This window comes from Rutidosis leptorrhynchoides, chromosome 9 (assembly GCF_046630445.1).
Source record: "Rutidosis leptorrhynchoides isolate AG116_Rl617_1_P2 chromosome 9, CSIRO_AGI_Rlap_v1, whole genome shotgun sequence".
NCBI lineage: Eukaryota > Viridiplantae > Streptophyta > Magnoliopsida > Asterales > Asteraceae > Rutidosis > Rutidosis leptorrhynchoides.
Genome location: NC_092341.1, coordinates 1,917,397 through 1,931,987, shown reverse-complemented (window position 1 = coordinate 1,931,987; position 14,591 = coordinate 1,917,397). Strand labels below are relative to the sequence as shown.

The 14,591-nt window shown below is 31.9% G+C and overlaps 1 protein-coding gene across 2 annotated transcripts; it reads left to right on the top strand.

Moving 5' to 3' along the window:
* Positions 1-9,197: 9,197 nt before the first annotated feature.
* On the top strand, positions 9,198-13,863 carry LOC139869403 (probable ubiquitin-conjugating enzyme E2 33). 2 transcript variants are annotated; one of them, XM_071857721.1, is made up of 11 exons: positions 9,198-9,400; positions 9,575-9,589; positions 10,758-10,894; positions 11,382-11,436; positions 12,034-12,072; positions 12,156-12,219; positions 12,317-12,378; positions 12,464-12,503; positions 12,623-12,650; positions 13,092-13,183; positions 13,400-13,863. In XM_071857721.1, the coding sequence occupies exons 3-11, from the start codon at positions 10,838-10,840 to the stop codon at positions 13,677-13,679; spliced, it is 717 nt and encodes a 238-aa protein (XP_071713822.1). In that variant the 5' UTR covers positions 9,198-9,400; positions 9,575-9,589; positions 10,758-10,837; the 3' UTR covers positions 13,680-13,863. The 2 variants fall into 2 exon arrangements, with proteins under 2 accessions (XP_071713822.1, XP_071713821.1); XM_071857720.1 differs by lacking the exon at positions 9,575-9,589 and having other exon boundaries at positions 9,199-9,400.
* The last annotated feature ends 728 nt before the right edge of the window (positions 13,864-14,591 follow it).

Here is a 14,591-nt window from a genome sequence, read left to right as displayed (position 1 = left end):
TTTTGTTATAATTTAGTAGGCTTATAACTACCTTTAATGGTTATAAGAACAAAGAGAGAAAAAGAGAGAAGAAGGAGAAAAGAAATATTGATATTGATATTTCAAGAGAAATGGTACACCATTAAATGGCTACCATACATGCCTATTTATAGTGTAAAATATTACTATACAAGCTATACAAAGTTGACTATAAAATTTATCATCCATATCTCCATATGACTTTTTGTTCGTTCATATTATAACACTCCCCCTTGGATGATCAATTTTGTTTCACTAGAGATCAACTACAAGTTACTGCCTCGTTAAAAACCTTTCTAAAGAAAAATCCAGTGGGATAAAAACTTTAGCCAAGGGAAAAAGAGTGCAGCATAGAGTTGACTCCCCCTCAAGTAGACATCGCTGAGTCGTCACATCTTTTGATCTTGCCTCATGCCAATATTGTGAACATGTGTTCTGAAAACAGTATTTGACAGTGTTTTGGTATAAAGATCTGCATAGTTGTTGATTGAACGTATCTTATTTTAATCTGGTTGTCTTTTATAAGATCTTGAGTATATAAGAAGAATCTAGGAGGTATGTGTTTTGTTCAGTCACTTTTGATATATCCTTCTTTCATCTGTGCTATGCAAGCTGTATTATCTTCATAGATAGTTGTTGAACTTTTATCGCGTTCTAGTTCACAAGAATCAATAATGAGTTGTGTCATTGATCTTAACCAAAAACATTCCCGAGTGGCTTCATGTAATGTAATCACTTCGGCATAATTTGATGATATTACAACAAGTGTTTGTTTTTGAGAACGCCATGATTTTGTGGTACCTCCATTTAGGAATACATATCGAGTTTGAGATTTATCTTTATGAGGATTTGATGAATGACCTGCATATATATAATCAACCAAATCTTGTTTTGAAGCGTTAGAATAAAATAATTTTAAATCGGCAGTTCATCAAGGGTATCAAAATATGTGTTTGATCCCGTTCCATTGTCATTTGGTAGAAGTTGAGCTGAATCTTGCCAACAAATTAACTGCAAGAGAAATGTCAGGTCTTGTACAATTTATAAGAAACATAAGAACCTCAATTGCACTAAAATATGGAACTTCCGATCTGTTAAGATTTTCATGATCTTCGCAGGGATGAAATAGATCAGTGTCAATATTGAGTGATCTAACAACAATGAGTTTGTCTTTAAAAAAAATGTTTTAAAATCTTTTCGGTATAAGTTGTTTGATGTACAAGTAAACCATTAGGCATATGCTCAATTTGCAATCCAAGGTAATACTTGATTTTTTCAAGATCTTTCATTTCAAAATAATTCTTTAGAAGTTGAATGATTTCATAGATCTTTTTATTTGTTCATATGATGTTAAGAACATTGACATAAATAACTATGATATATATCCGATCATTGTTTTTCATAATAAAAACACATGTGCAAATAAGTTTATATGTATACACTTTTCTTATCAAGTAATCACTTAATCAGTTATACCACATACGTCCTGATTGTATAGACCCATATAAAAATCTTTGTGATTTAATAGAATACATTCCCTTGGATTTTGCATTAGATGCTTATGATACCTTAAACCCTTTAGGTATATTCATGTATGTCACTATCAAGTGATCCATACAGATAAGTAGTTACAACATCCATGAGATGCATTTAAGTAACTACAAGGTTGATTAAGTATCTAATAAGTAATTGTATCCATTACAGGAGGATAAATTTTCCTCATAATTCATTTCCGGTCTTTGTGGGAAATCTTGAGTTACAAGTCTAGTTTTGCCTTGTAACTTCATTTGCACATTTCTTTTTCGGATAAAAATTCATTTGTATCTCATACGTTTCACATCTTTAAAAGTGATAACGATTGATCCGAAAACTTTTCTTTTATCGAGCGATTCTAATTCAGCTCTTATTGCTCCTTTCCATTGAGCTCAATCATGTCCATTTTATATATTCAATGACAGATTTTAGTTCCAGATCATCATCTTTATTCATGATGTCATTGTAACATTATATGAAAATATCTCATAGAGATTTTAGTTTCATTTCGGTTCCATAATATTGCATAATTTATCGCAATTTTAGTATTTACATTTATCAATATCCTCTGCAGAAGGAATATTGATTTGTGGTTCTTCTTGAACACTTTCTCTTACCTCATTATCAGCTGATTTTCTTTTTCGAGGATTTTTATCTTCGGAACCAATTGATCTTCCACGTTTGATGCGTGGCAAAGACTCAACAGTGACATTATTGCCAGCTTTTGGAATTTCAGTTCGGGCTGGAGCATTTATCGCTGGTATATATGATTTAGTCACTTTTTTATATCTGTAAATGCATAAAGTAATTAATTTGCAAGTTCTTGCATATGCATTATTTTTGAACTTTCGTTTCACATTCTTTTGTGCGAGTTCAATATACCTTAATTGATGTTCACATCATGAAGCATCATTTTATTTTTTATTTTTATTTCTCCCCCTAATCTAGGGAACAATGTTTTATTAAAATGACAATCAGCAAAACGTGCTGTAAAAACATCACCCATCATGGGTTCAATATATCTTATGATTGAAGATGTTTTATATCCAAAATATATTATCATCTTTCTTTGAAGAACCATTTTATTGTGTTGTGGTGATACAATTGGAACATACACTGCACAACCAATGTTTTAAGGTAGAAAATATTTGGCTCTTGGCCAAAATCAAGTATTAAGTGAAAATATTTACGACTTCCACATGGTATAATGCGAATTAATGTCGCAGCATGTAAATTTACATGTCCACATATAAATATTGAGAGATTTGTACTCATTATCAATTGTCTAGTTATTCGCTGTAAGCGTTTATCTATTGATTCAGCTAAACCAATTTTGTGTATGCACATGAGCAACTGGATGTTCAACAACAATCCCTGTAGATATATAATGATCATTAAATGCTTGAGATGTTAACTCACCAGCATTATCAAGTCTCATCCTTTTAATGGTGTAATCAGAATAATGTGTTCTCAATTTAATAATTTGTGCAAGAAACTTTGCAAATGCCATATTACGGCTTGATAACATACAAATATGAGACCATCCGCTAGATGCGTCTATTAGAACCATGAAATATCAAAATGGTTCACATGATGGATGAATTGGTTCATATATCTTACCTTGAATTCTTTCAAGAAACATTTGTGATTCTTTTTCACAATATACTTTTCATTAATCACCATATGTGTTTTTTTTTTATCATATATCCTTTTCACCATATACGCTTTTAATCATATGCGATTTTCATCATATGCGTTGTGCTCTTCATCATATTCGCTTTTTATCATATGCGCTTATCATATGTGATGCGCTTTTTATCATATGCGCTTTTTTATGTGAATAGTAAATTAATTAATTTCGTTTTACTATTCATATGAATTAATTTAGATTTACTATTTTGTTAATTGAGTAATATATATATACATCATATACTTGTGACTCCGAAGGCTCAAATGAATTTGACCATATAGTTATACGTTGTACCTTGCACATTAATTTTCAGTAGAAGCTTTAGATGCATATTATTTTCAGTAGAAGCTTTAGATGCACTTTTTTTTTAATCACCAAATACCACAAACACTTTGTTTGCGTTTGTTCATAGTCATCAATGAAAACCATTTTCTTTAATTTTATTTTATACAATAAAATTAACGCATCATTATTCTTTTCAAAAACAATAATCTATTGTTATTGTTCACTTGTGCCATGTTTAACAACAAAAGTCAACAACCTCTGTCTTGTTTGTTGTGGCAACCAAAAACAACCTTTGCTTTTGTTACCGAGAATCCAAGACCAAAAAAACAATTAATTTTTAATTAATCTTTTATCAAAACCATAAATGATTTTATTGATCTACGTTGATATGGCCATAAAGAATTGACGGCTGACCTACTTTTGTAAGTGTATTTCGGCTATCATCCCGAAAACGCACAACGACCTTTTTTTTTTATGAACTATTTGTTTCATATCTAGCTTAGGCAATTATTGTGAACATTTGGTCCCTATAAGAGCATTTATTTTTTAGACTTTTAGTTGATTTGTACTTGTCACAATTAGGGATAGCACCCGCGGGTCGTGGATGCGGATCCATTGGATCCATCACCCGTACCCGCAGATTTTTTTTAAGAGACATCCAATTGAACCCTTGTTCGTTGAAACAATTTGACTATATTTTTACTCCCCATTATTAAACGGGCCATTTTGATGCACACTCTTAAAAAAAATAATTTGTTTTTTAAGTTTTATTATTCAACCTCCTTTTTTCAACGGTCACGTTTTTAACAAAACATTTGACAAGTTTGGAAAAAAGTTTTTTATTGATTATCATCAAAAGTTTTCTATTGTCACTCTACTGGATGGAATTATGGCATACAACCAAAATTGCAACCCAACACTACATAAGAACAAAAAGGTTGTTTTTAATTAACATATGTATATGTGTTAAACTCGGAATAATAATAACTTATTTTAGAAAATTAACATAAGACATGTTGAAACATTTTTGTCACATTTAGCTCATCAAGTCTAATACTTATCATTGATAGATTTTATCACGTCTAGGAGATGTTTACTTTTTTCTTGTATTAAGTCCTACTTTCATTTACCTTTGTTTGGAAAAAAGTTTTTTTTTTTACTTTGCTTTCCCCCTTTCTGTAAAACTCATTTAAACACTTTTAAGATATACTTTTAATAAAAATATAAACTACTTTTTCTTATTTTAACTTTTAAGATTTACTTTTAATAAAAATACAAACTACTTTTTGTATTTTAACTTTTAAGATTTACTTTTAATAAAAGTACAAACTACCTTTTCTTATTTTAACTTTTAAGATTTACTTTTAATAAAAATACAAACTATTTTTTTATTTTAACTTTTAAAATTATAAATTTAAGAATAAACATTAGTATGCATGAAATAAATAATGATTAATTGCATAAGTAATCATAAATGTTAGATAACATATAAAGACCCCGTCGTATTCGTATTGATCGGAATTAATCTCGACCCATGGTACCGTGTTGTCAAATGACGTGTTGCGTACATAAAGTACCGTGTTGTCAAATGACGTGTTGCGTACAATCATGAGGTCTTATTAACATAAATATAAATGTTAGTGAAGTTAATAAGAGCTAGATTACAGAAAATATAATTCAGGTGGTATAACCGACCATATATAACTTAAATAACATAAATATAAATGTTAGTGAAGTTAGTAAAAGTTAGATTACAGAAATATAATTCAGGTGGTATAACCGACCATATATAACTTAAATAACATAAATATAAATGTTAGTAGTCCAAAATTTGATATATTCGAGTCTGAAAATTATTAATAATTTCATACCTTGATTAGTGATTCGTGATCGTTTGAGATATCTTTTAATTACATTAAGCTTTTCGTGCTGATAACGTGTTATAATTTAGTAGGCTTATAACTACCTTTAATGGTTATAAGAACAAAGAGAGAAAAAGAGAGAAGAAGGAGAGAAGAAATATTGATATTGATATTTCAAGAGAAATGGTACACCATTAAATGGCTACCATACATGCCTATTTATAGTGTAAAATATTACTATACAAGCTATACAAAGTTGACTATAAAATTTATCATCCATATCTCCATATGACTTTTTGTACGTTCATATTATAACACATTTCAAATTATACTCCACTTAATATATTTTTTATGTTTTAAATACAACTATATATGCAAGAAGAACACACATATTCCTAGCTTTTTAAAATTAAAAAGTTGTAAAAGTGATCGTTTTCTTTCCATTTATTTCTTTTCTTTGCAAAGAAACTACCAACTTCATATAATCGAATATAGCAAACAAAAATACCGGCTAGAATCAACAAAGACCACGAACCTAAATCAAATCAACAAAGAACAACAAACGAAGAAAAAAGGGGCCTAACCGGAACTATTAAAGTTAATAACAACTAACAAAGTTACAAAGATATCGTGACATGGCAAAATATTAAACAATCAACCCATCAAAGGGAGAAAAAGAGTCATCCGCTGCAACTAGCAAATAACCTAACACCCAAGAACACGAATCCGCTACCAAAAACTCCTAAGTCGTCCACGTTGAAATTCCTAAGCTCATCTGACAGCTCCGTGGACTTTTCTTCCTTCTTGATTTTTGCGTCTACATGGGATTAATAAGCTCTCTCCACGTGAAATCCCTCAAGCCTTACATGACCAACACGAAAAATCACCCATGTTTAACAACCCCGCCGCAACAATCCAAGTTCCATTTCTACCCCCACCATATAAGTGGTAAGTTATTATCCATCCATATCCATATCCATATCCATATCCATAATTATACTATTATTGAAGGCGTTAATTGGCGTTTTATGTTATGCAAGTTATCGTAATCCACTTAATGACAATATTGTAAATTTGTTTTTACTATTTAATTTTTCTTTTAAATACTTTTATTATTTATTTATTATTATTTAACAATTAAAAAGGATTTACTATTTCTACGAATTCTGCCACTACTCGGTAGATATTTGTTTCTGCCATTCTCAATGTTAACATATCTAATTCTAATTATTAATATTAATATTAATATTAATATTAATATTAATATTACATACTAAATACTAATACTAAATAAATATTAAATTAAAAAAATATATATATATTGGACTTCGTTGTCACAGTGATTGTGTTGGAAGGCTAGAAAGAGTGTATTGACGTTTCATCTCTTTGACATAATTTTGGGCATTGAATACAAGTATGGATGGCAATGGATACCCGATCCAATTGATATTCATCCAATCCACTCGATTATTCGTGGATATGGACGATCTAAATGGATATGGATATGGATGTGGATGAAAAAATTTCATCCATGGATAACCCGCTTTCACCCAAAATAACTAAATATATAAATTTATCACTCAAATTAGTATCATTTATGTAGTGATATTTCATTAATTATATTCATATTCGTCTTTCTTTATATTTTTTTCTAAAAATATAACTTTTTTCTTATATTTTGTTTTGTTTAAATAATCAAATGTATTTATCGTACTTTGGTGGTTCAAATGTGATTCCATGTAACTAAAAGTAAGCAACTTACATGTCGATATCTTTACACGTTTAATAGGTTATCTATTGAATATTTGTTATATAGATTAGTAAAATGTGACTTTCGGTCGCATAAACAATTAAAACTATTACTTTTGATCGTATATAGTGAACCACCGCTTATAATTGTTAAAAATAAAATAAATTTAAACGGATATGGATAATTATCCATTAACCCCCTTTACCCGACGGATATGGATAGATGAAAAGTAAAAAAATAAATAAATGGATATGGATATGGATACGGCCTCACCCGATCCATATCCGATCCATTGCCATCCCTAAATACAAGTAACTTGTTATGTTATGCAAAATGCCGGCATTTACTTGATTGGGAAGTATAATTATTTATTATAAGTATTATAAATTATAATTTTATAATTTGATATTTATATTTATAATATTAGATTTAGAATTATATATTATATAAAATATAAAATATAATTATATATAAACAAAAATAAAAATAAGATGTTGATGGCATATATAGCTGTTAAGCTTGGTTTTGGTTGTGGAAATCCGGCTGATTTAATCAAGTATTTTTTGCGACAGACCGTAACCAACTTCCAAATGCTACCGACGCTATCTGTAATTTATGTCTTTTCCACACAATTCCTTAATTACTTCCTTTGGTATTTATTTAATTAAAAATTAAAATAAAATATAGGATTTTTCTTTCTATAAAGGTGAATGATTATATACCGATTCTAAAATAACATTTATTGAATTATACAAAAATTTTATACACTAACAAAATTTTTAAAATCAAAAAGTCCTGATTTGATAGTATTCAAAATTTATTTATACTTTAAAATTTACATATTCGTTACTCATTTACATTTGGGATTGCGATTGCGACGAAAAGTTAGGACATGAGTATAAGACCACCCTCTATGGTTAGTTACTCGTCCATTACCCGCTCATTACCCGTAACTAACCATAGGCACCACTTAGTTACACGCGTTAGTTACCCGCTTTCACCATAGATTTAACGGAAGAGTTATAGGAATTGCAGGTCCCAGTGCTTTCTATTGTTGGACTTGATGCTTTATTGCTTGTACGTTGTATATTAAGAGGAGTATTGTTTTAGCCATGATAGGGAGTGTTTAGTTATGAGTTAGTTATAGGATATTGGTGTTGATGTGGCGCTGATGTGGAAGGTTAAGAGGATGAATAGTTTAGTTACGATAGGGAGTGGCCTAACCACATAAGCATAACTCATTCAAAAAAAAAAAACCACATAAGCATAACTCATTTACTTTAAATTTTCTTATACAATATACTCTTCAAAAATTATACATGATATCACTTAACGTAACCAAAAATTTTATAGTTTTTTTGAGTAAAACAACCGCTAAGATATCTTTTAAAGACGAAATTACGCCGATTGTCCCTGTGATTACTACTTTTTCACGCATAGTCCTTGTGATTTTTAATTTTGCATTGGTAGTGCTTGAATTGTAATAATGTTCAATTGACATCTTTCCGTTAATTGACCGTCATTGCTATAACCAAGGTTGAAAAAGACGTGAGACGGGGCCGAAAAGGTAGCGACCTCAAAACGTCGCAACGGAAAAAACGGGGCCGAGACGGGGTAGAAATCCTGGAAACACATATTTTAGAGCTAAAAAACATTCGTTGACAAGTTTGTACCTATAATTGCTATTAGCGTTAATATAATACAAAATGTAATACTAAACTAAGTCAATTTTGATTGATTTGACCGACTTATGACCGATTTTAACAGAATTTCTGACTATTGACCGACGTTGACCCAATTTTTCCTGCATTTTACCTGACTTTTGATCGTTGACCGGCTTATAAAAAAACGGGACGGGGTCGAAACGGTTTAGTCACCAAAACGTCGTAACGGGCGTTGCAACGGATGCAACGGACTCCGTTTACAACAGTGGCTATAACTGAACCAAAAGCCGTTGGAGGGATGGGCCCAAAGCGTGTGTATCCAGGGGTAATATTGCCATTTAAAAAAAACCACATTCTTGTTGAGTGTCGACGCAACAAAACACAAGAGACGACGACTATAACCCAACCCAATTTACCATTACCCGCCCCAACCCATCCCAATCAAAGGAACCAGAACGAAAGAAAGACGCCTCCCCTTTTTCTCGCAATTTTGGGTAATAATAAATCAGATCGTATACGCCGTCGTTCGGAGTGTCCGACTTTGGAAATTTCTACGGTTTTCCGATTTGAGGTTTCCAGGATTTCTAAGCTACGCTACGTAAGTTTATTTAGTATAATTATTTTAATTTAATTTTTATATTTATTTACTATATCATCATTTGTTTTACTAGTTACAGCAGAGCAGATCTTGCTGGTTCAAATATTATATTTATTTATTTATTACAAATCTCGATTGATACTTTGTGATTTATTTCTCCGGTTTCTGATTTAGGGTTTTGATTACCATGTGAGCGCTTCGGTTTTACCTCCAATCCTTTTATGAGTTTGCAATCCCGCTATCTTCACTTGCTATTATTACACTATTTTGTTTAGGTTTTGGTTCTTATAAAAATCATATAATCAAAACAATATACAAATTTTGAAATACACAGGGGTTACAAGTGACAGATACAATCAATTGATACATCGCATGTTTTAGGGTTTGTCTGCCGGTCAATTGGGGAAATTTCAATTACGTATTCCTCCATCGTCTTTCAAGTGCTGAACATAGAGTAGCATACACTATAGAGTTTACTCCTTGTAACACAGAACATGCGTGCCTAACATTGTGACTCTGTTCATATTGATTTCTGCTACAAGTATATTAATGTTAAATTGCCTTCTATCAAAATCATGCATGTCATACCTTTCTGATACTTGATACCCTCTACAAATCTCTCTCTCTCTCTCTCTCTCTCTCTCTCTCTCTCTCTCTCTCTCTCTCTCTCTCTCTCATGATTTGATCCCTACTCGTGTTTTTATGTTTATTCTTATTATTTATGAAACACATAGTCTGACCAGAAATCATGTTATGTATTATGAAAAAGGATCCCAACAAGCTGTACTTCTTTTGAATATTGTTTACATGTCTGTGTGATAACATTACTTCAGTAGTAAGTAAGATACATGAATAGGATCTCTAGTTTGGTATATAAAAAGTCTTCTATTGAACTGGTATCCAGTTACGTTCTTTATTTGAATTTACGGAATGATTAGATGAATTTCAGTTATTATAATGAAATGGTGATGATCCTTCCAAGTGTAGATGGAGTATTATACTTGTGTATACATATTTCAATATTTTTAAGCTTTCGAGCTCCATCGTAGGTGTTATTCTGGTCTGATTAATTATGATGTTAAGCTTGAAGCTCTGTTCTTATTTAGGCACTTTTCATCTTTTTAAGGTTTATTTTTCTTGAGATGCATCTTTGGTATTCCTCACCCCACTGTTAGGTAACGATATAGCTCGTCTATATGGATCATGCTTCCTTAGTAGTCAATATTTTGTGGATGCATGTAGTGTCTCGCATTCCGATTATGTATTATGTTCACCAAATCAAGAGAAACTCTTCTCCTGAAGTTTTATGGCCATTAATGTTTCCATGTAGTAATTCGAATATCTTTTTGGTCCCCAGGTAATACAATTTATTGAGGAGAATAACGAAGTAAGGACAACCCACAGCTCTTTTTTGCTCCTTATTTAAATCCACGAGAGATGGCCGAGAAAGCATGTGTAAAGCGACTTCAAAAGGAGTATAGAGCACTTTGTAAAGTATGGCTTCTTTTGTTCCCTCATGTATCTTTGAATTCATACCTACACCATTTCCTGAATCTGATGCTTTGTAAAAAAAATTTCTATGCTATGTGGCATTGAAGTGGGCCCTTGAGTCTCAGTTTTTATATTGTTTTTAACAGTTATTACTATTGTTATTGTTGTTTTTATCATCAGGCAATAGTGATATAATTATTTTATAACATGACATGTTTTATTCATGAAGTACCTTAACGTTGGATACTTTTTGTCTTGTATTAAGCACGAGCAATGCCAGCACATAATGAATATCTTGATCTTTTTTATGGAAAAATTTTGTAACACCAGTCTTTTTTTTTAAATTTTTTTGAAAGAAAATTATCAAATTTGATGTAAACTGGCATGTGAAGGAAATGTTGGACTACTATTTCTTTAGTTTTGTAATATCTTATATAACCATCAGCAGTAATGAATACATGGCTGATTTTCTTCCCTTATTTGATCATAGGAACCTGTTTCGCATATAGTTGCTCGACCTTCTCCAAATGACATTCTCGAGTGGCGTAAGTTGCTTATCCAAGCTTTTATTTTCTTCCATTGGTGGTTTCTATTGTAGTTTCCATTCTCATCTTTTTGATCTTCAGCTGTTTTTTGGACTATGTCATATATGAGTTTATGGTTATACGTTTTTTTTAAAAAAAATTCGATACCTGGTGAATGGGTAGCAACATATAAATGTGTGATTATGAGAAGTCTGTCAAATAATATGATGACCACTCCTGTGAGTAGTAAGTCTGTAGCTTTTTGCAATTGATTGCGCCTAATTTGTAGCAACAGATTGCCCTAATTTGTAGAACTTTTGCAATTGATTAAGAAGTGTAGTTTTGATGGCAACTGATTGAAGATTGTAGCGCTTATAGCTTAGGAAGATATTCAAACTGTTCATCAACTTTCCTTAAGTTACCTGAGCATGAATTAAATCTTGTGCGTATGAATACATACTTGGCTTTATGGGCGCCCGAAAATCTATGATAAATTGTTAATTTTATTTACATACTGTGCAGTTATCATATCATACTTCCCATGATATCTTTATGATATAACTTTTGGCACGTTTTTCTTTACATGTATGTGATCTAACATCATGTTTCTCTAATCAGATTATGTGTTGGAGGGAAGCGAAGGAACACCGTTTGCAGGTCCGTTACTCTTCTCCAATCTTCGGTTAATATATGGTTTAAATTTGTACTCGCCTGTCTAACTCATTTGATTGATACTGTAGGTGGATATTATTATGGGAAAATCAAGTTCCCTCCAGAATATCCATTTAAACCTCCAGGGATCAGGTATCACCAAGACGAAGAGGGTTTTATGATCAATATTGGATATATATTACTTCACAGCTTCCACTTGTGTTTCATAATTTGGTTTACTTTCTTGTAGCATGACTACTCCCAACGGGCGGTTTATGAGTCAAAAGAAAATTTGTCTATCAATGAGTGATTGTAAGTCAATAAAATCAATTTTGCAAGAATAGAATTACAACTTTTGTATCTCTATGCTGACTACTTCATTTTAATCCTTTAACAGTCCATCCAGAAAGTTGGAACCCAATGTGGTCGGTGTCGAGGTATTGTCTAATTTAACTAAACAAATCAACTGTACGTCTTTTTTTTATATGCTTTTTTAGTATTATTTCCTTTTGTCAATATTCGTGCAACATCTCTTTTTTGTTTGTTTCTAATGCAGCATCCTTACGGGACTCCTCTCCTTCATGGTGAGTTTAATATCACTCATCTCTCACTTATTAAGGGAATTGTGGACTTAATAGTATCACGTAAATATGCTAGCTGTACCTTTTACTAAACATATCAACTTTCTTAAAATAATATTCACACTCTGTATTTTGTTTTTTCTTCTGATAAAACCAGATATTTTTTGCATAACATGGTGTGTACAATCTGAAATAGTGAGACTATAGCCAAACATTACGAGTAGCAATATTTTATATGCTAATGCTTAAATGTTGCGCGATAGTGTTAATTGTTACTTGTTATGCATCTCTAGAGTTTCGTAAGAGCTGGTTATCCTCATTGCAGTGACATTTGCAGAAAATATTGTTGGTTGGAAAACATAGTCTGTGAATGTTTTTGAATTTGGAGTAATCTACATTTTATGTAAACATGTTATATGGTAATATTTTGTATTATTGATGCAGATGGACGACAGTCCCACCACTGGTAGTGTAACTACCACTGTTGTAGAGAAGCAACGCCTTGCGAAGGCATCTCTGGCATTTAATTGCAAAAAGTGAGTTAATTAAATCAAATACTATAATAAACATGTACCATTAATATCTCACACTAATAACTTACAAACCATCCCAAGATAGTCTAGTGGTTGGGTCTCATATCCTGACACGAGGTCTCAAATTCAAACCTCAACTAGCCAGCATATCTTGTGGTAGCCAGGGAAAGAGTTGAAAATGGTCACAGATTTACAAGTTGTATGGTTGTTTGTTGACAGTGCAACATTCAAGAAATTGTTTCCAGAGTATGTGGAGAAGTATGAAGAGCAGAAGATCTCAGTACAGGCTGTTGTGAAAGAGCAACCTGTCGCAAAGAGGGAGGAAAATTTACAATCTTTACTAGACAAAAACGATGGTAAGAAAGATGAAGTTAAGAGAGAAGAGAAGCCAAATGAGGATGTGAAACAAGCCAAGAAACCGTCCTTCCCGACTTGGATGCTGGTGCTGTTGGTTTCATTTGTTGGTCTTGTAATGGCTTTGCCCCTGCTGCAACTCTAATGCTCCAAAGAAAACCAAAAGGAAAAAAAAAAGAAGAAAAATGTACTCTGCTGACATTACAAACTTTATGTGGGTCTGTTGAAAACGGTAACATACTCGGTGCAGTTGGGTAATGTTTAATCTTTAATCCTTGTAGATGTATTGTTGAGATTTTGTTTGTGTATATGTATGGGTACTTGGTGCAGTGTTGATCTATTAACTATTAACCATGTGTGGATGCACATCATGGCTATATAAATGCATAAAACGGCTAATTAAGTACTCCGTAGTAGTGAAAAATATACTCCGTATTTGATACTAATTGTAAGCTATCAAGTTATACAGATGAGGTGAGGTCTTCTGTACGCTTTGTTTATGTGATAGAAGCCGTCCGGGCCACTGCACAGATGTAGTATCATTTAAAATTTAATTAGTAACATGGAACAGATTAAACTAGTTTTAATTAGGAATAAAAGGTGAAACATTGTTTGGATATATTTCTTTCTACGTAACATTACACGTTATGTATTATATATTTTCCTAACGTCATATCTTCAGGACCCCTGACGGGTATATTTAAACAGAGAAAGGCCACAGTGGAGTTTCAGATGCCATACGTTACACTTGGGCAGTCAAACAGAAGTCAATCTCATGGTCCTGTTTGCCACGTAACATAGCCGTATCAAAATCAAAATGGGGATTCGATTCTTATTGTTTTTGCTTTTTTTTAAACTAAACTTTGAAGATGATTAATGAAGGCTAGTTTTGAACGAAATATTATCACTCAATTCCCAAGATCCCACACGTAACAGAATAATCGTTACTTGCAAGCAATATCTTTGATTTTTCTCAAGTGTCATCATCTACTTGTCTTAACACCACTCGCTAACACCTTTTACTAAACTTCTTTTTCGTTACATTAGCATAACAAAA

Coding starts and splice junctions, on each gene's coding strand:
- LOC139869403 (XM_071857721.1), top strand. CDS start 10,838: ATGGCCGAGAAAGCATGTGTAAAGCGACTTCAAAAGGAGTATAGAGCA. Junction 12,073..12,155: donor CGAAGGAACACCGTTTGCAG/GTCCGTTACTCT, acceptor TTGATACTGTAG/GTGGATATTATTATGGGAAA. Junction 12,504..12,622: donor CCAATGTGGTCGGTGTCGAG/GTATTGTCTAAT, acceptor TTTCTAATGCAG/CATCCTTACGGGACTCCTCT.